The following is a 23,551-nucleotide window of genomic DNA, read 5'->3' on the forward strand; positions in this document are numbered from 1 at the left end:
CGAGTAAACAAATATTGATTACACATAATTCTAATTTTAATAATCAAACAGGTTTGAAATCCTGCCTTTAGTCCGATAGACAACGATTACCATTTTTTTATAAACTTCTCTCAAATCTTATCTTCTATACTAATTCATGAAGAGACAAGTAAGTCAGAGGGAAGAAAAATCACTGTCAAAGCGAATGACGGCCGATAACCCAGTGACAAACGTGATTGTCGATGCGATAGAGTGGAAGGTAGACAAATTTTATAAAACACATCGAAACTGAATACATATTCACGATAAAGTCATTATACCCCAACGATATTGAAAATGATATAAAACAACTTTGAATTAACTTTATCGATAAAAGATATTCATTTCCATGTAAATTACGGCCGTGCTACGCCTTTTGATTAGTTATCTATAGCTGTCGATAGGCATCTACATCATCGCTAGAGCTGTTATTTCACTATACATATCTATAGATTTTTATATTTAATTCTATTAGAATAGTATACGACTTTGGAATTTGTGTCTATATTTTAAATAAAATTAATAGAAAATTGTTACGTAAGCTCAAAAATATTATAAACAACTAATAATTTCTAGAGATCATAATTAAAATATAGTAATCGGAACGTAATGTAATAATGTACAATATTTGAGGAAACACGTTTATTTTTTATTAAAATTCGTATAGTCGTACATAATAATGTAGGTCTAAAATATACATACATACATATATATATATATATATATATAATAAATCATAATAAACAAAGGGTTTTGCGCATGCTTGTCCGAAAGGATAGAATATATATAGAAAGGTGTAAACGGCATCAATATCTGTATCGATAAACCGAGGTTGATTGAAGGTAGACAGGCATCGTTCAATGAAAATTCTTCTTTATTCGTAATCGATTGCTGCGCCATCTCCGGTATACGAGGAAGCAATGCTAGTTTTAGTTAGTGCGCATTAGTGTGCTGTCGATCACAGAGTATAAGTTGAGTTTACCTGCCAAACGTGTATCTATGATTGCTCAAGTTTGTATACTCGTGCCATTCTCGGTGTTGTATTTCGACAATTTTCCTGGAATATTCCGGCTAGACAGGGACACCGAGTATCCGCATAGTGTGTGCAAGTGCGCATTAAAAGAGTTATGGGAGACGCAGCGATGAACGTCGCAGCGTCCGGTGGCGGCGGTCAGCGTGTCGTTAAGGAAGGCTGGCTGCAAAAACGCGGTACTACAGAGCAGTTTCATAATATTTATGTTTACTTCTTTCCTTCATTTCGATCGGGCCGAGTCCAAATTGAAATAACCTCTTCTCATTTTCTCAAATCTTCTCCTCTTTTATCGTATCCCTCCTTTTAATAATTAAACGTCAAGATCAAAAGTAAGTTTTTCATGAGAATTTTAGAAAGCAGAATTACTATAATATTAAAGTATTAGACTGTTCGTTTGAACTTTGATCATTATCTTGCACTAAATAGATATTATTTACATATTTTGTAAAGGATAAATAAAATGCTTGATATTTATAGAGGTGATAAATTAAAGATGATTTTTTATTTGTTATGTGTAGGAGAGCATATAAAGAATTGGAGGTCAAGGTATTTTGTTTTGCGGGACGATGGTACTTTAGTTGGGTTCAAAGCTAAGCCGGATCAACAAATGGCAGCTGCGGCACAGCCACTGAACAATTTTACTGTTCGTGGTTGTCAAATCATGTCTGTAGATAGACCTAAGCCTTATACTTTTGTCATAAGAGGTTTGCAATGGGCTGCTGTAATTGAGAGGACATTTCATGTAGAAACAGAACAAGAAAGAGAAGATTGGGTTGCAGCGATAAGGTTTTAAATTAGACAGAATAACATACTTTGCAAGCTTATAGATTTCTGAAGATATATAAATATTTCTGTTCTTTTTTATTCTCTTTTATAGATATGTAGCTGCTAGGTTAGCAAGCGAGAAACAAAGTCAACAACAGCCCACGCAGATGCAACATTCGTCCTCGTCTGAAGATGTTGATATGGAATCTTCGGGAGGTGGTAGGTCAGACTCGTGTGGATCTGTCGGAGTAGTGTCTTCGGATGTAGACGGTGGCAGTATTGATGAACTATCTGCAAAATTTAGTGTTCAAGGAACATCGAATAGTAAAAGTACAGGGAAAAAAAAAGTAGTATGTATATTACTGGTGTTGTTCTCTATATATATCATTCTAAATCTAGATATTTTGCATTTAATAATACATATTCTGATCTTCCATTTCAGACTCTTGAAAATTTCGAATTTTTGAAAGTTCTGGGAAAAGGTACATTTGGGAAAGTAATCCTTTGCAGAGAAAAAGCTACTGGCCATTTATATGCAATTAAAATATTACGAAAAGAAGTTATTATTCGTAAAGACGAAGTCGCGCATACACTTACCGAAAATAGAGTACTGCGAACTACGAATCATCCGTTCCTAATTGTATGTAGTTTATATATTGTTATATCATATTATAATGCTAATTAATGTTTTTTTAATTTGCAGTCTCTAAAGTATAGCTTTCAAACAGCGGACAGGCTGTGCTTTGTAATGGAATATGTAAATGGCGGAGAGTTGTTCTTTCATTTAAGACGTTCTCGTGTGTTTGGCGAGGATCGTACTCGGTTTTATGGTGCTGAAATAATTTCAGCATTAGGTTACCTTCATTCGCAGGGTATCATTTATCGTGATCTCAAATTGGAGAATCTTCTCTTAGACAAGGATGGACATATTAAAATAGCTGACTTTGGATTATGTAAAGAAGATATAACGTACGGTAAATAACTTGTGCATACTCAAATATGAATTTGTGGATTTGAAAACAGTAAAAAATACCGGTAACATTTCAAATACTCAGGGAGAACGACGAAAACATTCTGTGGAACTCCTGAATATCTTGCACCAGAAGTGTTAGAAGATAATGATTACGGACGAGCCGTAGATTGGTGGGGAGTCGGTGTTGTTATGTATGAAATGATTTGTGGTCGATTACCTTTTTATAATAAGGACCATGAGAAGCTTTTCACGCTTATTGTAATGGAAGAAGTAAGATTTCCTAGAACGATTAGTAATGAAGCAAAAGACATGCTTGGTGGTAAGTAGGTGGTAAATTGAATTGGAATCTCGGGCGAAAATTCATCTTATGAAATTGATGGATTTTGTTAAGCTTTTAATTTTTTTCAGGATTACTTATAAAAGATCCAAGTAAAAGATTAGGTGGTGGACCTAACGATGCGAAGGAAATTATGGATCATGCATTTTTTTCGTCAATTGATTGGTCGGATCTTGTACAGAAAAAAATTCCTCCTCCTTTTAAACCTCAAGTAACGTCTGACACAGACACCCGATATTTTGATAGTGAATTTACGGGTGAAAGCGTCGAACTTACGCCGCCTGATCAAGGATTTTTAGGTAGTGGAGGTGGTTTGAATTCGATAGCCGAAGAACAAGAGCATTTCCCCCAATTTTCCTATCAGGAAAGTCACTCAGCAGCAACATCTTCCATTGTTTCCATTAATCACTGACAGTATCAAGCTTTTCCTTTGTTTACATATTGAGATGTATGGCTACATGCATGTGAAAGTCAGACATTCGATTACGACGAATATTTGCAGTTTGTCTACCAATTTGGAAGAATTTTTTTAACGCAGATAAATCGAAATATCAGTTATTTTCGCTAATTTATGATGCTTTTTTATGCATCTTTATAAGGTTTTAACACATATCTCCAATGGCAGATTCGTGTGTATGCGTGTAAGTATATACGCATACATGCACATACTCATTGAAATTGTACATGAAAAAAGTTATGTACTATAGGATCCAATTAAATTAATATTTATACCTGCTGAGTAGGTTCGCGGTGATATAACGGGGATTGAATGTTTTGTTAAACCGAAGGCAGAATAAGAAAGATAAGAAGCTTATCCCGTAAACTGTGTTACATTATAAAGAGTGGCATGCTTCTTCTATATGGAAGAACGATATTTGATAATCGTAGCTACAGTTTCTTTTTTTAATGAAGATGGTGTTCAATATTTTCTGGCTTCGTTGTCAATTCTATCGCAATAATTTATAGAAGAGCAGTTCCTGGTTATTTTTTTAAATTCATTAGTCAAATATTATAGCAGAAGCCAAAATAGCAAATTACACTTGGCAAAGAGCCAGTCAACAGGCAAATGGGTTTTCCATTTTAAAAGTAGCAGCATAGAAACATTAATAGCTTTAATTGAATTAGTATATAAATCTGAAATCAATTTCTAACATCAAAAGAAAGCGTTTCTTTGTTATACTACTACTACTACTGAATTTGGAAGTGTTCTTTTTTTCTTAGTACGAATCACACTATTCATCATGTATCATTGACAAATATTGATTTACTGTAAGAATCAGATGGAAATATGAAATGCTATCCTAATATTATATTATTAATATTATATGCTACAATGATTATATATACATATATTTATATTTTAACAATTAAAGGATTATATTGTATGTACGCATTATTAATAATTTCCATCTCATTTGTAATTAGCAAATTTTTGTAGTTTATCCGTTTTTACGCAAGCAGGAATGGGAGAAATTTTTTACAATAGAATTAAAAATCAATTGTTTGAAGTTGGTAGATATGCAGTTTTGCTATTTACCACAAAAGAGCATGATACATTGTCGAAAAAGATAAACGATAAAAGTTATGTCTGTATATCGTTTTAATTACTTTGTCCTAAATTATATCTTATGTTCTATGTTTTATATTTTATTTGCAAGAAGATCCACATTGTACGATGGTAAGACGTTATCCTTTATGAGCCAAACATGATCCAAAACTGCTCCTTCTTTGTCATCGGATACCTATAACCGATATATCGTTAAATGAATAGTAACAAACATTCGTTTCCCATTTGTTTTTCCCATAGTATATAATACCTGTTCGAGATAAAGATGAGTCTGATTATATGCTTTCATCCTGGTATATCCATAATCGGAACTACGATACGCAGACCATTCTGGTTTATGCGGAATGAATTTTTCGCGACCTTCTTTGCATCCTGCTGATCCAGTTACTATATGCACAGGTGCCTTGTAGTTTTTGTACGGATTTTCATAACTACCATTTTGTACCTAGAAATTATTTCACTTTACTTATTTTGAACAAATTTAAGACGATATTTTCATGGTAATAGATTACCTTAAAATTGTATATGGGCCACAAACGTTCATAACTATGTTCATGAGCCCATAATAATAAATCTACTTTGTACTTAAAGAAAAGATCCTCGAGACCAAACCAATTTACAATTGGCAATCCAACTCTTATTAAACTTTGATGATTGGTGCAGTCATCGGCATTAGCATTGCTGCAATACATTGGTCTGTGACCAAATACAACTATCCATGGTCTTTGTGCCCTATAAAATATTGTTATTAATTTCCGTTGTATTCTGATAGAAAAACATACAAACTTACCTATTCTTTGGCATGTTTGCTTCTGTTAAATCTTTTTCTAACCAGTTATACTGTTTAACAAGTTGCTTTATACCATAATTCATAAAGTAATAAGCTTCTGTTTCTATCGCTATGAAATGAACTGGTCCTACATTAAAGCTATACCATAAACCTTCAGAATCGCCAGGCATTGTAAAACGTGCCCTAATAGCATATTTATTTATTTTAACAATGAAATTATAGATGAATAAATTGATAATCTTGAGCATAAAATATATCCTGACCTGTAATTACTGAAGTTATATTTCTCTTCATGATTACCAGGTACTGTCATATATGGTAAATATGCAGCCACTTCTTGTATTTGTTTCATAAATTCATCTCCAACACGTGCATTATCGGTATTCATGTCATATGCAAAATCTCCAACATGAATTGCTGCATCATATAGTCCACGTTGTGCTTCTTCTTGCAATCTAGGTAAACTTTGAGCATTTTCATTACCCATATCGCCAAAGATAACAATGTGAGGTGACCATTTTGCTGATACCTCGGGAGCAGTTTTTAGATAAAATATATTGGACCATCCATATTTGCTACCACAGTGATAAACTATTTGAAAAATTTATATACATATGTATATAGCTGCTTTAAGATCCAATAAATAAGTAGAAAGTTAGTTTACTTACGGTAATTAGAATTAGGTTCTAAATTTTTTAACCATACTCTATGAATATATTGTTTTTGTTTTTCATTTCCACCATCAATAAATAAAGTAGAATTTCCTTGAGCTGTAAGAATTAATCCTCCTATTCCATATTCAACGATTGATTCATCAGTATTGTTTCTTGTGGTCCATGTTACAACAATGTCATGAATAGTATCTAGAAATTATAAGATGTATTTCTTCTATATTTGTTAATAATTAATTACAGAAGTCCTTTAAGGAAGAAGTATAGTAAGAATATAAGCAATTTGGAATACGTTTTACCTCCATAGGATAAATGTACAGCTTCAGGTTGGTAGTAAATAACATTGCCTATTGTGACAGAAAACAAAGATAAAACAACCAATCCAATTGTCAAATCCATTTCTTATTAATTCACCAAGGACTGAAGTCACGTTGATGTATATCACTCACGATGATATTCGATCACTTTATTCCTTCACTTATGAATGTGTGAAAATGCTGACGTTTGTGGAAACTTTAAAATTCAGACAATAACGTCTTGAATTGTGTTCAATCGAATACAAAGAAATACTGCATTTATAGGCCGTGTAACAAACGTTCAATTAGACTCGAATCGACTAAGATCGTGTATCAGCAATGAGTCAGGCATTATCAACGAAACTCCTATCAGCTGTTTAGCTTCTATCAGCTGTTTAGTTTCTATCAGTACTCTAAATTATGGAATATTAAACATACTCCTAATTCCGAGGTTTTATTGAATTCCAGCATTATTTCAGTCGAAAACAAGATTCAAATTAACACTCTGACAAATTACTTGAAATGTTCGAGATCAGAATTCACGTGATAGCGCCATCTCGACTATAAGTATGACTCTAATGTATTATTATCCATATTGCACAATGCACTTACGTCGAAGTATTCAAAAGATATGATAATTAATAGTAGCTTATATTCAACTACAAATTACCATTCATTAAATTCAAATGTCACATCTGAAGAATTACTATAATCATTCAAATGCAATTGAAAGGAAAAATTTGGAGATCACAATCAATATTTTTCATTTCTTCCGAAATATTGATAAGAGATATGTATTCCTAAATCAATTGAGTTAATGTTAGCCGTACACGATAGAAGCTGGCAGAAAGTAATGCCAGAAGTAGAGAGTGTAATTATGAAGTTAGCATCCCTTATATTGATCACGCGCTCTGTCAGTTCGTCTTCTCTTTTCTTCCCAAAGAGCTCTCCTATTCTATTGCTCTTGCGCGGGTACGTTTTTACACGTCCAGTATACAAGAACGGCCGTGTATAAATGAACTCATCGAACATTATCTGAAACGCAAGTTTTAACCTAAATTACATTTGTGATATCTCTCTTACATATTACTTGTCACTTTTTACTATCTAGGTACAAACTCGTATCAATAACTGCCTTTTTTAACAGAATTTCTCCCATCTTCAACATTAATAGCTTCTTATGTTTCATCAATTTTTTAGAATGTACAATTGAATCACAAGACTCGATACATATACATAATTAAGTAGTCTCCCATTTATATAGTCCTATAAACAATATAAAAAATGTATAAAAAATATACGTGTTTTGTTAGTATTTGAACACACATTTTCAAGAGTCGAATTGATGGGAGCAATCAATCCACACATTATACTGCGAGCATTACCCTGTAATAGTGAATTTGATACAGTAAAATGTACTTACGTTGCTGACACGGAGGCGCAATTTGAAAAAAACGGGAAGGATCTTTTATGAAAATTGACAGAGTAAAAGGTAAAATCAACGAATCGGTAGGGTAAGTCGAAGATGGAGGGGTTGCCGCCACGAGAGTGACGACGGCGCCGTGGCGGCCGCTACTGCCGCCGCTTCGCGGCGAGGGATGGAGATCAGCGAACGACAAGCGATGTCAGGGCTGCTGCCGCCGTCGGTTAACACGCACAGGTTCACACCCATCCTCGACAATACACTTTAGAGCTCCGGTGTCGCGGGAAACTGATAGGACGGTCTTCTTCAGGAGTCAGTTCCACAGTGTAGTGAATCGATGCGAATGGCTCGTGCCTCAGAATCTTTAGAAATAATCGAATAGAACGAAAAGTGATGTGCTTCTGGAACTGAATAGGGTGGCCGAATTTGTTTCTAATTCGTGAGATCGTACAGTCGAACCTAAAGGACAGAAGATACGTTAATCATTACAGCACGATAAAGATTTGCGAACGTTCATCGGGAATACAGGTTAATCGTTTTACGGTGAAATCCTCTTTTGATCCTGCGTGATCGAGATGTCGCAAGTATCCTCCGCCGAGGGAGGCATAGAATGAAGATGATGTAGACAACAAACGAGAGGCGAGAGGCAGACTCACGTAGAAACGACGGCCTGTAAAGCAACAGTGCTCTCTTGTGTAATGAAATTCCATCGTAGGACGTGCATTTGATTGGGACCTACCGTCGACGAAAGTGAGGAGAAGTTAGCATGAGGATAGCCCGTGTTAGTTCGGTCTCGACGAATCGAGGCTCCTTCGCGGTTCCCGAATGCCACCCGAACAGACCCATGCAGTTAAGGATGCGAGCAGTCAGGATGACCGAAGCAAGCGAGGAGTCGTGTTCAGTGAAAGCTCTAATCAATAAGCTAGGACTCGAGGGATTCTGAATTTGTTGATCGTTCGAGAAGCGAGTCTTCGTTGCAAGGATGTAGGGGGGCCCATACTCGGGGCCCCAGTGAGGGTTTCCTTCAAGGACTCTTCCGAATCGCTCGTATTAACCAAAACTAAAAGGAAGGTTAAAAGAAGCTTCATTACGAATCCCTCGTACTCGTATTAAAATATATAAAGAGAAATATATAAAAAAGAACGATATTATTCCTCCTGTGATTTTTCGAGTTTGCAGCAGACCCTGCCGAAAGTATATTACCAACGTACTTAATCAAGAGGAACGATCGGATAACGCTACGTGTTCGTTAGCAACGTTTTTTTAAAGGAATATCCGCCGCTAGTTCTCTTGTCGTTTTAGTCATTTAATCGGTGTACGTAAATATAACAACCTTAGATAATTGTTAGTGAAGTTGAAAGTTCCCGGGGCGGCTCGACAATTCCATCGGTTCGAATCAGCCGAGCGAAAACTGTGTCAAACCCGTCGTCGAAAAATTTTGGCTCCAGTCTTAAAACCTGAAAAACAGAGAAAAATAGAGAAGCAAAAAAAAAAAAAAGAAAAAGAAATAGAATCGAAAGAGAGGAAGAAGAAAGATAGAATGATAGAAAACGTGGATGTTGTTAGTAGTATATGTAAATGGTGATATATCGATGGATATATAAAATGAGATGCGAAGATGCAAGAGGAAACGAAAAGAATGGGACGCGGTAACGACGTTAATATCGGCGAATCGTTTTTTCGGTGATGATAGGGCGGCTGCGCCTATCATCGACTTTAATCAAGCATGTCGCGTCAAGATTCGCCTGAAGCATCGTTCTCTCCTGGTAATGGAGTAGACCAGTGTCTATCGTTGAAGCCAGGAGAAATGATCGATCTAGGGGGATATATTATCATATTGATCAACGAGAATGACAAGATCAAACTGTACGGTGAGCATCGATGAGCAGCGTCATTAACAAACTTCTGCTGTTTATTTATCGTCGTAAAGTTAAAAAACATTTTCTTTTTCTTTTATTTTTCTTTCCTTTTTTCTCTCTCTCTCTCTCTCTCTCTCTCTCTCTCTCTCTTCCTTTTTTAATTAGCACCAGCTACATGCAGTTTAATGAGCGTCAGCAAAGCTGCTTGTCAAGCACGTAGGCGTGAACTGTGAAACCCTTTCTCTCTTTTGTTTCTCGTGTCTTTTCCTCGAGGATGCTATCATGTGTAATCATTGACATACAAACGAATTGGCTAGTCCGTTCGTCCTGTATAGTCTGTATCTACTGTCTGTTCGTGTATCATCTTTTTCTACTTAGACTCGTTCTTTTATATCAGACTTCTCTCTCTCTCTCTCTCTCTCTCTCTCTCTCTCTCTCTCTCTCTCTCTCTCTCTCTCTCTCTCTCTCTCTCTCTCTCTACTCGGATTCAAATACTGATACATTATAGTTGTAGTATACACATATGCACTGTAACACTTTATACACATATTCAATTTGTAAATATTTGATGATTAGATTACTCTGATTATTATTTCTTCTAGTACTTACTTATATTTTTTTAGTAATGGGAATTGTTCCAAATGTATTGCAGGTTCTCCGGCCAACAACAGGGACACGTTGGAAGCAGTCGATGAAATTTTAGAAGTTAACGGTAGCAGACTGGAAAATTCCAGTCAATCAGAAATCATTCAATACATATGTCAGGTATTTAACGTTTATTTATAGGATTGTTCGGATAATTTGTAGTAAAATGTAGGGAATACTCGAGAATACTGTATCTCTGCAGAGTTAGAATATCATTAAACAATATGCATATGCACTGTTACTTTTGATACCTCTTTTCTATTTTCTGAGTTAATTTTTTAGGCTTCTTGAGAGTACTTAATTTCCTATTATGAGAAAATAATATTCTGTAAAATCAGAATATAAGTAAAATGAAATAAATTATTGATACATGAATGTTGAGGATTTATAACCTATTTTTTTATCGAAATATGTATAATCTCTGTTTCTTACTGGGAAACAACGTTCTTTCTATTAATCAGATCTAGATTTTTCTCTTTAATCGAAGCATTATATCGATTCGACATTTCATTGGAAGTAGTATTTGTCAAGCAATACTTTGCAAAAGTAAAAAATAAAAAGTTTTCTTGAAATTTTCTAAATATCCCTATGAATACTATATCTTATGTATTAATATATGTACTGTTTACTATTTACCTTATTATAAACTACATGTAAATTATATATAATACTGTATACCTTTTACTACAAATATTAAAAATTACGTACTTATCATAAGTTTTATAATTTTTCAAGTATGTTTCGATAGTTAAGGATACGTAAAGCAAATATCAATTTGCTTATCGATTAATCGATCTATTTATTTCCCTAGTGCGTCAGCTCACGAACGATATGTCTGCGAGTGCGGAAGAAAAGGGGAAAGGACAAGGGTGAGTACGTTTTAAGAATATTTATTGTAATTTTAATTTGTGGGGATTTTAATAGGTAACGAAATTTATAAATAAAATATGAAGAGGTTAAATGATTTTATCGTGTAATGATTAGATGGCAGATTTTTATACGTTTATAGGTTAAAGATGTACAAATATACAGAACCCGTATAATATGTAAAGATACATAAAATATCCAAAGTAAATTACTCATTATGGTATTTAGTAAAACAAATATCTGTTTTGATTTGATTTCTCTAATCATGTTCAGAAAAATATTTGAATTTGAATATTTTGAACAACGGCGCGGTACCATACAGTCTATGGTGTAAATATTGCAGATTGTCGATCGATTATTTAGTACATTATGTCGATTTTCGATATTGCGATTATCGCAATTGTTTCGAAAGTTCGTTAGTTTTCTCGTGTCTGAAAGATGAAATGGTTCGCATCAAAGTGAGTTCTGTTCTTTTTGGAAAAATATATATCTTGTGAACATTTATCTACGGTAAGAATTATTTTATTTGCTTATTTTACTGATGTTATTAGATCAACGTAAACTTCAGTACTTTTACAAAATAGAAATATCCATCATTATCAACGAAAGATGTAACCCCCTCCTCGCAAATCGTTTGAAAGAAAAATTACTTATTATACATTTTAATAAATGGATTAATGAATAACAGAATTTATAGATAAAAAGTAAAGAGGTTAAATGATTTTATTGTGAAACATCGAGACTGAATTTGAACAGTGCGATACCGTAGAAACTATGACGTAGATTGTCGATCGAATGTTTAACGCATCATATCGATTTTCGATACATATTGCGATTATCGGAATTGTTTCAAAAGTTCGTTAGTCTTTTCGCGTATCTGTAAGACGAAATGTGTCTTCTCGTCGAAGTGAATTCTGTTCCTTCTTGGAAAGATATATTTCTTCAGAACGTTCTTTCTCGGTAAGGAGCACTTCGTCTATTTATTTTATTAGTATCGTTGAATAGTCCAATATCTTTATGCAAACATCACATAGTTAAAGAAGTTTGTAGCATGTTTGATAGTCGATGCAACTATTATATCTTATATTTAACGGATATGGGAAAAGTATAATCAAATAGAGCACTAGATTCTACCCAGAATTCCTTAGTTACGAAGTTTTCGTTTTTCAACAAGATAACAATATGAAGAATAGGCAAAAAGTAGCAAGAATCTTAATTTTTTAGAAAAGTTCTTTAATTACGAGAAGGTGGATACTGATAGAAAATCTCATACGATTAAATATCGGTAACATTATCGACAACTTCGACAAGTTTTTTCGCGTTATCATCTCCTCCCTTCAATCCCTTCAAATCGCTTGCCAGAAACAATTTTCCAAGACTAACCTCCCGAGAATATGAAAGATTTAAACCTCGGGCCTTACGTAAAATCATCGGCCGATTTCGTGTTCCCTCGTGCGATTCCGGCGTTCGCCAGGTAAATGTTCAGGTCGCCGCCAGCGTGTAACGGAGACGAATAGAGGGGAGAAGAGAGACAGCAAGGAGAACTCGGCGAGAGGCACAAACAGTGCACACGAACGGAGGGAATCTAACCTTCGAATGTATCCGCTGTCACGTTCAGGTCCTCGCTAGTACGGAACCGTACATACGTGCCAGCGGTTCCGCGGTATTCCGCGCGCTCTTATCGTCCTCCTAACCTTCCATTTCTAGTTTCGCGTACACTTCGTCCCGTGATTTCGTTTAATTTCTCACGTTTGCGTGCTTAGACGTCGTAGCTTGTCCCGAACACCTACTATCTATCTACTTTTACCTTTATCTTCGCGCGAATACGTTCGATTCTGTGTTTATTCGTTCGATGATTATCATTGGTGTCTCTGTGCACTCGTGTTCTCCCTCTCTGTTTTTGTGTATGTGCCTGTTGTGATTCTCGTTCCCGGTTCTCTTACCGGTGGAGGGAAATCGAGACAAAGAGGAGCCAGATGGCAGCTGGGTTTGTCCTCGAATCGTCCAGAATCTCGAGGATATTCGATTATCGAGTCCCGAAATCGCAGTAAGCTGGTTACCGTTAATCGTCGATCGCTCGTCGCTGGATCTGTCGATACGGAAGGTGATTGCTTCTCTCTTATACTCTTTTCTTTTCTTCTTTTCTTAACCATCTTTTTTTTCTTCCTCGAACCACGGTGACGTTGCTTTTTAAAGCCATCTTTCGCTCGTCCTCTCTGTTCGATTGTTGCGCAATCACGCTTTTATTCTTCGGCCGTTATATGGGCTCTATCTCCCGGGACCCGAACAGAAATGAGTTTTCATTTGATTACTCGTTTCGATTCGTTCGCGCGAGTTATGTGTCATCAGTTACGTGACACGCTAATACCGTTTTCTGTCGCGAAAACCGAGACTAAGAATCCGTCGCGGTTGCAGTTTCTGGGTTAGACAGCTAACTTACAGCGGCTCGCCAAACCATTCGATCGCTTACCTTACTGAATATTGGTTGATACATTTTGAAGTTTGCAGTTTTAGTTGCCACGAGACACGACTGTCATGATCGCAATGCTACAATTTTGTTAATTCATTTCGTGCATACGTGAATGGTTACGTTGTATGTAGTACATAAAACGTATCACATATCGACGTATTAAAATGAATTGCCTATCATGTATACATTGTACGCAGTATACAAAACATTTTGGAATTTCATTATCTGTGATCAGACACGACTGTCACGATTATATCGGTCAAGTCCTGAACCAATGTAAAATCTAAAAATCTACCTATGCATTCGACAACTACTCTTATGAATATATCACTTATGTACGTAATTATATTTGCATAGATTTATCTATTAAATGTATATACACAAATGTATATAAATGTGGCACAAGGGGAGAGACCTCAAGTTGGACTAAATTTATCCACCCATCTACACGAGTATTGCGTTTGTCAGAAGAGTATAAATGGTGTTAAATTTATTAAATATTTAATTCTAAAAAAATCTGATTATAACGCATTGTCCAAATATATTTGCTATTTTTTTTCTTTACATAGAAACTCTTTACCCACACGCATACATATATATACGAAGTTCGGTTGCATCGCTTGATCGATAAATTTACAATCGTCAAATGGAGAGGCGGTATTTCCTTTGACACGATAATTAAACCGAGTATCTTTAAAGCGAATAATATTTAATGGTGGAGCGAGTTTCGCAAAGGATCGAAAAGTGCGTCCATTAGCAAGCGCGGATGGCACCCCGGAGAGTGGATTTCGATGAAGCTTTTAATCGTCAGGCCTGAATTCCCCTAGGCTGGAAATCGATAACATAAACGAACAAGCGATCCGTGTCGCCGATGTTAACGCGCGTTTTCACAGGAAAAATCGCTAAGCGCTACCGTAGCGGTAACGCGCGCTCGTTGCCAGTGCGATAAAAGTGCGCGCGCACGCGCTCCCGCGCTTCCTCGTATTTGCCTATCGCGAATAACGCGAATGTTTTGCCGACGAGAAGCAACAATCGGTCAGGGTGCAGCACGCGTGTCAGCATTGCCGTGCGTTTCAACATTTTTTCTCTTTTTCTAAATGGCTACCTCGACTACTTTGTTCCAGCGTTTCCGCGAATTCCTCCGATCCTCAGTTTCCTCCTCCTTTATTTTTTCCACGAGACTTTCACGCGAGCGGCTTTCCCGTTTCTCTCGCTTCTTCGATTTCTTACGTTTGTCAAATTTCTCTTCGGACTCTGTGCTCTTGTGTGTCACAGGTGTGAGGATCCATTTATCTGGGAAAATTCCAATTTTCAGACTCGTCTGAACGTTACGATGCTAACCGCTAATATTACCTGGCCCGGTCAAACGTCCGGTTCCAAAATTTCATTTAAACTTGTGCATTTATCGTTACTTCTTTCGTTCGTCCGACTTCGTGTAAGTTACCCGATCAATCGGTTTCTCGACTTCTCTTAATATAAGAATTTGCATAAAGTTAGACGAGCGAAAAGAGTGCATAAGTTCAAATGAAATTTTAAAACCGCTCGTTTGACCGGGTCTGCTAAGCTTGGCGCTAATTGCGTGTAACGTGCAATCGAAGGTAACGCGCAAACAGTAGAAACTTGATGGGAAGAAGAGATGTTTAACTTTTCTGTTATCTACGACCTTAAATACGCCTGTTTTACGCGTATTTTAAGTTTCCTCTTCTTTTACTCTTTTAGCAATTTCTCAGCCTCCTTTGAAAAGGCTACGCAATTGACTGTTACGCGACGCAATCTCAAACGTCGCATTATTCGAGTCTACATCACGATCCGCATAATATCTTCTTTCTTCTGTAGTTTGGTTTCTGTACATTTAAACAATTCTGTACAGCGTTCGGACGATCGATATTGCGGTCAATATTTGGTGTCTCAACATTTGGTCGGCAATATACATACGCTGGAAAGGTAATATCTTATTGACAAAAATACCTCGTAACTGGGGAACTGCGTTGTACAGTGGTTTTTCAACTCCTGTTTATTAGAGACTTTGTTTGCCTGTGTTTGACGAGCACTGTATGTTCGTAAAGCTTTTGCCCGATTCTTTGCACACCCTGTATATCGATTGCTTTTTACGTGCATTGCAATGTCGAGAATGTTAAATATCGACGATGATGTTGATCGTCTGGAAATTAACGTAAAATTTCAATGTCTTTCCGTTAAAAGCAGAATGTAACAAACTAAAAGTGCATCTTTCTATACTTATCCGTATCACGTACGAACTGAACGTTCAAAGGGCTACGAAATAAAAGTTTTCTCGTAATATTATTCGAACGACGCGACACGATGCCCATTTCAGTGGCTTTTTACATGTGATGGGAAAGATCGCGTAATAGTCGGCGTCTCGGATAACTTTACGATTTATTTACCCAAAGTCAGTGGATAAATGACAAACTTATCTAGGAAGAAAGCATGCGAATTAATTTCTATACTCCTGACAGACAGCGTAAATCACGAGCGGCTAAACCGGTTTACTGGTTTGGTCGTCGATTGCAATACGGATCCATCTTAATACATTGTAATTTCGCTGAAACGATGTACATTTAATAGAACATAAATTATGACCCACTTTTCCATGTATTCCCGAGCGAAATGTTGCGAAATTCCATGACAAGAAAGTATATATATATATATATTATACACTTTCTTGTTATGTATATATATATATATATATATATATAGATAGATAGATAGATAAATAAATAGATAGATAGATAGATAGATAGATAGAGAGAATCAACGTAAGAAGCTGTGTTCTAGCGAAAGATCGTGCCATCTTCGGACGTAGCTCCTCGGGGCATAGTGAGATAAAAAGTGTCCCATCCCTTCGGTACTTATAAGTACGTCTATGCATATATGCACAGTGGGATGTTTCTCGTGCTTTACATTTCTGTAAATATAAAAATATTAGAACAACTCGGAACAGAGTTAGCGATTCCGGCCTGTCGTAGGTATAGTTAATACATATTCAACGTGACGCACTGTAAAAGAATACTTATCGTTACAATTTGGCCCGTAAGTACGAGTTCGTAACTCATTTAGAGCGGTCGTAAATGGAAATAAAATTTCCGTGCAATTATCCCGGCAATTTTCAGTTTGTACGATTAACACGCGCGCTAAAAAGACACGGTACTACCAATAATACCGCTAAACAACAGAGTATCGTCGTCATATAAACGCCAGTACTTGTTCGTAATAGATGCGTTACGTTCGGTCGTAATTTGAAATCAAATTTCCGTGCAACCGGAATCTTCTTCCGCTTTAAAGCCCCTACACTCGAGAATCGACGATTGTCAATGGGAATGCGCGTCCGGTACGCGTCGACTTTCCCCGAGTTTCTTCCTCATTTTTGCTAGCGTGTGATCGATACGACGGAAGCAGGGCATACGTGGCAGTAGGAAATCATCGAGAAACGATTAATATAGCGTAGGTAAGAGGGTATAGCGAATTCGAGGGTACGTCGTTCGTTGGCAGTGTATTTGGCCTCGAGCGAGTGGTTGCGTAGAAAACAGGGAAGAGTTGCACGCATCGCGAGCACGGGACAATTACAGCATAGCGTTGCGAACGGCCGGCAGAGAGGAAGTAGAAAAAGAGCCGATAGTACCGGTGGAGGAACACAGCTGTGTTGTGTATACACTGGCGTTCATAACCGTTACGACACCTCCTCGTTTCATATGAAATGTGGCGAGTTTAGATTTTAAATCTTCAAGATGGTTATCGGCTGACATATTCGTTGTTCTTCGGGTTTCCATCGTGTTTTTCATACTACCGACTTTGTTCCGGTGTTTCGTGAACGTTCCAGTTCACCAGTTCCGGGGCGGATCGGGTTCAGACATAGTCATAAATCGTTTCAAACAATAATAACAACAGCACGTTTTGTTCCGGTGTTTCGTGAACATTGTAGTTCACCAGTTGCGGAGCGGATCGGGTTCAGGTCTAACCCGAAACAGTTTCAAATAATAATAATCATAATAACAGCAGGTTTTTCAGTTCACATTCTTTCGGTGCAGACTAGGTTTAGATCTAACCCGAAACAGTTTCAAAGAACTACAGCAATAATACGTTTCGGTGGCAAGTTTTGTAAACATTCCGGCTCAGTTTTGGGTAGAAGATCAGGTTCGATCGTAATCTGAGACGGTTTCAAATAACAATGATTATAGAGCGTTTCCCTCCAAAGTTTCGTGAACGTTGCAGTTCACTTTTTCGGTACTAGATCAAATTCGGGTCTAACAGTGAAACAGTTTCAAATAATTGTAGTAATGATAATAGGTTTTGGTCTAAAGTTTCAGCAACATGGAACGCTTCGCTTCTTCGTGTTAGATGTGAAACTGTATCAATCATTTTCAATTGTATCAAACACTTTCCACAAGTTGTCTAATGCTTATGAACGAGGTTGTACATGTGCGATACACGCGTGTGTAGGTGTGTTACGTACGGCCATGACGGAGAAGGGTGAGAGAGAAAAAAATAGATCGGCGGAAAATATTTATGCCTGTCGTGCGCATCGGTCTAGCTCGTTTGATTATCAGGTCATCCCCGTAAGTGATACGAATTTTCCCCTGTATTTTTAGAAAACTAGGCACCGCAGCTTTCTTTCACCGGCTTATGGGACGCGGTTAAAGATGGTATTTCTTCTTATTAACGCCGGACATACGCTTGTGCATGCCTTCCGTCGATTCTTTCCATTTCACGTTTACGCTACAAAATTTCCTCTTTTAATGCGCGTTCTGGCTGAAACTGCGAACCGCGAAGTTTCTTCTGGAAAGTTTTTAGCGCTGACTATATAAATATTAAGTTAGCATATATTTTGAAATATGTATATATCAATCTCACTTCTTTGCTTCATTAGAAATGTCCTTTTATATAGGGTGGCAGGATTGTAAGAAATTTGACTATCTCGAAAGGGGTTTGCGACTGAATAAAGATGAGAAAACACAGGTATAGAACTACACACTGTGAATGATTAATTATATAAATGTTGAGAATGTATAAATTAAGATTATACAAATGTTAGAGGTATATATATTCAATTTATATTCTCCCTTTATTTTATTGCAAATGTCTTTTTAAATAGAGAGAAAATATTATTATTTGACTATTGTAAAAGCGGCTCGCGCGTCGAGAAAGTTTAAGAAATAAAAAGAATACTTTACCGATTGATCGATTAATTATTGCAACGTACTCGATTTTCACGTTACGCATTACCGAATTCTGCTGTATTTGCAAAGTTCAATAACTTCGTATACCTGGAAAGTAGAGAGCTAAAGGTAATAAATAATTAGAGTATTATATTAGATAATAAATAATTAACGTATAAATAGATAAATCAGGTACCTATATTACGCGTTAGTAGGATAATTAACATTCGCATGACGCCAATATCGTTTCATCGATCGTCATAACATTAATTGCAGTCATAGCAAAAACTTGTAAAGTTTCTAGCGGTCGAAGGATTTACGAACTTCGCGCGACAAGATAGCTAACAGGGTCGAAGGTCGAGTCGATGTTGTACGAGGTTCTCCGGTGAATTACGGCCGATCTCCTAAGTGCTCCGTACATATTAGCGCGGTGCAATTTAGGCTACGCGCTTTCCGCTGCTAATGGTTCGATCTTATAGCGGTGTGAATCGAATTTGGCCCCGTAACAGAGTGGAAAGTGGCCGCCGTTAATCGAATTTACTTTCACGCCGTGAGGAAGAGGAACGCCGCGTTCCACGCTGCAGCGGAGGAAACGGAACGATTCCAGGAATTTCACGTAACCGCGTGAAAGACCGAGCCGCACGTTCCGCGCGGACTAGTAAGCGTTCTGCTTAATAAAACCGCGTACCGTTCTATATTTCAAACGAGCAATTTCTAGTGAAACGCGTTCCTAGGGAATTCTTTTCTCTTAGCAAAATCCGTCTATAGTTAATGCCCTATTTCTAGCCCGTTTGCTTGGGGGTAGGTCAGAGGCATTCGAGAGAAGCAAGCCGGGAATATTTGCGCGAGATTTTTGTATTTTTCCGAGTATACAGTAGCTCGCCAAAGTATTCCAAACATTTACTATAGAATACTTTCATGTATTGTACACGTATTGTACATGTTATATAAAACATTTTAACGAGATAGGGCTGGCTATGGTTGTAACGCTAAAATTTGAAACTGATCCGAAAATGCATATAGAAGTTGCAAAAGAATTTATTGGAAGCATACTCTGGTCAGAGTATCGTCGCAATATTTGAACGGTCAGTTATTCGTCTATTGTATGGGTTGTATAAAACATTCTAAAGTTTCATTGGCGTTGTAATAAGGTAGTATTGGCGTGATTGTAATAGCAAACTTTGAAACCGATTCGAAAGTGCATATGGAAGTTGCAGCATATTTATTGGAAGTATATTCTTGTTAGAGATCATCGCAATATCTGAACGATCAATTATTCATTTATTATACAAGCTGTACAAAATATTTTGAAGTTGCATTGGCGTTGTAACGAGATGGGATCGACGTGATTGTAATGGCAAACTTTGAAATCGATTCGAAAATGCATATAGAAGTTGCAGCGTATTGATTGGAAGTATATTCTTGTCAGAGATCATCGCAATATCTGAAGGATCAATTATTCGTCTATTGTATGGGTTATATAAAACATTTTGAAGTTATATTGGCGTTGTAACAAGGTAGCACTGGCGTGATTATAATGGCAAACTTTGAAACCGATTCGAAAGTGCATATGGAAGCTGCAAAAGAATTTATTGGAAACATACTCTTGCCAGAGATCACTGTGATATCTGAACGATCAATCATTCATTTATTATACAAGCTGTACAAAATATTTTGAAGTTGCATTGGCGTTGTAACGAGATGGGATCGACGTGATTATAATGGCAACCTTTGAAACCGATTCGAAAATGCATATGGAAGTTGCAGCATATTTATTGGAAGTATATTCTTGTCAGAGATCATCGCAATATCTGAACGATCAATTATTCATTTATTATACAAGCTATATAAAACATTTTGATGTTGTATTGGCGTTGTAACAAAGTAGTACTGGCGTGATCATAATGATAAAATTGAATACCCATTTGATAATGGGTATATTCTATGTATTACACAAAATGTATTAGTATCTATTGATGCATTAAAATGAATTGTGTATGATGTGTATATATTGTACGCGGTATACAAAACATTTTGGAATTTTGGCATTGCAACGAGACAGGATTGCCATGATTATAATGGTAAATTTGACAGCAACTGTAATAGTAGTTGGAAGATATTTGTTGAAAGTATATCAGAGCCAGAGATCATCGCAGTATTTAAACAGTCAATTATTCATCTGTTGTACACGTTACGTAAAACATTCCAAAATTTCATCGGCGTTCTAACCAGACACCGAATGCTATGATCATAATGGTTGAATTTGAAACCAACTCGAAAATGTATGCTGAAGATGCAAGATATTACTTATCGCAAGCATGTCCAGAGATCGTTACGATATCTAAACAGTCAATTTTACTTGTTCATCGTAATCAAACTATTGTAACCATCAGATTGGTTTGAAACCAATTGAAAAATTCACGCAGTCAATGGCAGTAGTCTGCACCTATAAAAACTTCTATATTTCACTTACTTACACTTTCTAAAATGACGCAAGTATTATTAACGCGTTCTTAAAAGGAATTTACGAAATTAAAATATATTTGTCTGGCAAAAATATTGGGCTAAAGTTACATTGAAAATTGAAAGACCTCTCGAGTTTCAGTGAACGTCGAGCTTCAACATTCTCAAGCGCTTGCTTCTTTCCTTATCCTAAGAATAAAAGTTGGTAGTAGATATTTTTCTTTGTCGCGCAGATTGTCACGCCGATCACTGTCGTTTACTACGTTCCATCAAGTTTTTCAGAATGACTAAAATAATATCGATTTCACGGACTGGAAAGATACGAACAACTCGAGTAACATTGTTGAAGAAAGGAGCGCAAAATATTTTCCAGAAATTAAGTAAATTTGCGAATTACGGTTTAGTATATTTGAATTCGTTGCGGCTCCCAAGGCAAAGTGTATAAAATTCGCGTGGCGATTAAAGACTTTGGTGAAATCTATTGCTCAAGACATCGAGCCACGTAAGCAGAAGTCCGAGGGTCGTCACGATGCTGACACACGCGCGTATCTCGCGTGAATGCAGCAGATGCTGTACGGTACACGAGAATGGCAAGGCTTCGATGATGGTCGATTCATATACCGTGCTTGACGCACGGTTAGGCGAAAACCAGTTTTCTAACTGTATACGCGATCCCATAGTCATTGCATATGTGTGTGTGTGTGTGTGTGTGTGTGTGTGTGTGTGTGTATAGCGTTTACAATCAAATAGCACAAATCACTCATTGCACGACAATCTCGTAAGCATTCGCGTGACACCCACATTACGTGTTAGTTATTTTCTCACATTGAGTTACGATATCGATATCGTTGCGATATTAATGGGCGTACCATGGCTTTTCTTTAGATGGCGGATTTCTGTGTATTTATGCGCGATTCGAAGACGCAGGACGTATATGATATGAATATTTTGTATTTAATAGAATGCGAGGATTGTAGGAAAAGAATGTAAAATTCTTCGTTATTTTATTATCAACGAAGAAAACGAAACTAACGAACCCTTTCGTTTGTCGGCCGTTTCGAATTTCTGTATTCTTCTAATAAATGAATTCTTCTCTAGTAGAATTACAGAATTGCCAAATGATCCGTTAGAATTTATTTGAGAACACAAAATTAACGAACTCTTTCTATCATTTTTGCTACATATTCTTTCGCTGGATTTTTGAATTAATTACATTTCCATAGAATCGGCGAAGAAATCAACCTACTCCTTCTAAAGGAGTTTTCTTTCTATCTAAAATTCTTCTATACCTCAAATTAGCGATGGACTTAATATTTCAAGTATTATAGATACAAAATATCAATATTAATAGTCACATGCAATACCTAAAATATTAATAGCTGTAATACGTAAAGTACCAATACCTACAATATCTACAATACTAATATTTATCTATATATTTACAATATTAATATTTATCTATTTGTTTGAAACATTAATATTCTAGGTATTGCAGATACAAAGTATTAATATTAACAGCTACAATACCTAAAATATTAATAGCTGTAAAGAACCAATGCCTACAATATCTACAAAACTAATATTTATCTATTTGTTTGAAACATTAATATTCTAGATATTACAGATACAAAGTATTAATATTAACAGCTACAATATCTAAAATATTAATAGCTGTAAAGAACCAACACTTACAATATCTACAAGACTAATATTTATTTACATATTTGAAATATTAATATTCTAGATATTACAGATACAAAGTATTAATATTAACAGCTACAATACCTAAAATATTAATAGCTGTAAAGAACCAATGCCTACAATATCTACAAAACTAATATTTATCTATTTATTTAAAACTTTAATATTCTAGATATTACAGATACAAAGTATTAATATTAACAGTTACAATACCTAAAATATTAATAGCTATAAAGAACCAATACCTACAATATCTACAAGACTAATATTTATCTATTTATTTGAAACATTAATATTCTAGATATTACAGATACAAACTATTAATATTAACAGCTACAATACCTAAAATATTAATGGCTATAAAGAACCAATACCTACAATATCCACAAGACTAATATTTATCTATATATTTGAAACATTAATATTCTAGATATTACAGATACAAAGTATTAATATTAATAACTACAATACCTAAAGCAATAGTAATATCTGTAATATC

The 23,551-nt window shown here is 36.1% G+C and overlaps 3 protein-coding genes across 9 annotated transcripts in view; 2 read left to right on the top strand and 1 right to left on the bottom strand.

The window, feature by feature from the left end:
- The first annotated feature begins 135 nt into the window (after positions 1 to 135).
- On the top strand, positions 136 to 4,719 carry Akt (AKT serine/threonine protein kinase). Of its 2 annotated transcripts, none has more exons than XM_072017089.1 (7): positions 136 to 238; positions 1,570 to 1,837; positions 1,929 to 2,166; positions 2,259 to 2,456; positions 2,520 to 2,790; positions 2,872 to 3,108; positions 3,198 to 4,719. In XM_072017089.1, the coding sequence occupies exons 2-7, from the start codon at positions 1,659 to 1,661 to the stop codon at positions 3,536 to 3,538; spliced, it is 1,464 nt and encodes a 487-aa protein (XP_071873190.1). In that variant the 5' UTR covers positions 136 to 238; positions 1,570 to 1,658; the 3' UTR covers positions 3,539 to 4,719. The 2 variants fall into 2 exon arrangements, with proteins under 2 accessions (XP_071873190.1, XP_071873189.1); XM_072017088.1 differs by lacking the exon at positions 136 to 238 and adding an exon at positions 920 to 1,227.
- LOC139994450 (acid phosphatase type 7) lies at positions 4,626 to 7,020 on the bottom strand. The gene is made up of 7 exons (XM_072017101.1): positions 6,454 to 7,020; positions 6,152 to 6,346; positions 5,747 to 6,074; positions 5,484 to 5,666; positions 5,206 to 5,425; positions 4,944 to 5,138; positions 4,626 to 4,868 (listed from the first exon to the last, which is right to left on the bottom strand). Exons 1-7 carry the CDS (start codon positions 6,551 to 6,553, stop codon positions 4,767 to 4,769), a joined length of 1,323 nt encoding a protein of 440 aa, XP_071873202.1. The 5' UTR covers positions 6,554 to 7,020; the 3' UTR covers positions 4,626 to 4,766.
- Positions 7,021 to 7,987: 967 nt separating this feature from the next.
- The window catches only part of LOC139994435 (uncharacterized), a 136,457-nt gene continuing 120,893 nt past the window's right edge, over positions 7,988 to 23,551 (top strand). For 2 of the 6 annotated variants that reach the window (XM_072017052.1, XM_072017053.1), the window contains exons 1-3: positions 7,991 to 9,744; positions 10,385 to 10,497; positions 11,189 to 11,246. In XM_072017052.1, coding sequence (XP_071873153.1) covers positions 9,600 to 9,744; positions 10,385 to 10,497; positions 11,189 to 11,246 — 316 coding nt within the window. In that variant the 5' untranslated portion in view covers positions 7,991 to 9,599. Of the gene's footprint in view, positions 9,745 to 10,384; positions 10,498 to 11,188; positions 11,247 to 12,744; positions 13,349 to 23,551 lie in introns of those variants that run through there. The other 4 variants (XM_072017051.1, XM_072017054.1, XM_072017055.1 and 1 more) reach the window with 4 other exon arrangements.

Source organism: Bombus fervidus, chromosome 14 (genome assembly GCF_041682495.2).
Source record: "Bombus fervidus isolate BK054 chromosome 14, iyBomFerv1, whole genome shotgun sequence".
In the NCBI taxonomy this organism is placed as follows: domain Eukaryota; kingdom Metazoa; phylum Arthropoda; class Insecta; order Hymenoptera; family Apidae; genus Bombus; species Bombus fervidus.

What these genes read in the sequence shown, in the direction of transcription:
- Akt (XM_072017088.1), top strand. Translation starts at nt 1,146, where the DNA reads ATGGGAGACGCAGCGATGAACGTCGCAGCGTCCGGTGGCGGCGGTCAG. An exon ending in AGGCTGGCTGCAAAAACGCG is followed by an intron (nt 1,228 to 1,569) that starts GTACTACAGAGC and finishes TGTTATGTGTAG; the next exon opens with GAGAGCATATAAAGAATTGG. An exon ending in CGAATCATCCGTTCCTAATT is followed by an intron (nt 2,457 to 2,519) that starts GTATGTAGTTTA and finishes TTTAATTTGCAG; the next exon opens with TCTCTAAAGTATAGCTTTCA.
- LOC139994450 (XM_072017101.1), bottom strand. Translation starts at nt 6,553, where the DNA reads ATGGATTTGACAATTGGATTGGTTGTTTTATCTTTGTTTTCTGTCACA. An exon ending in TATAACTTCAGTAATTACAG is followed by an intron (nt 5,667 to 5,746) that starts GTCAGGATATAT and finishes ATATGCTATTAG; the next exon opens with GGCACGTTTTACAATGCCTG. An exon ending in CTCATCTTTATCTCGAACAG is followed by an intron (nt 4,869 to 4,943) that starts GTATTATATACT and finishes TATCGGTTATAG; the next exon opens with GTATCCGATGACAAAGAAGG.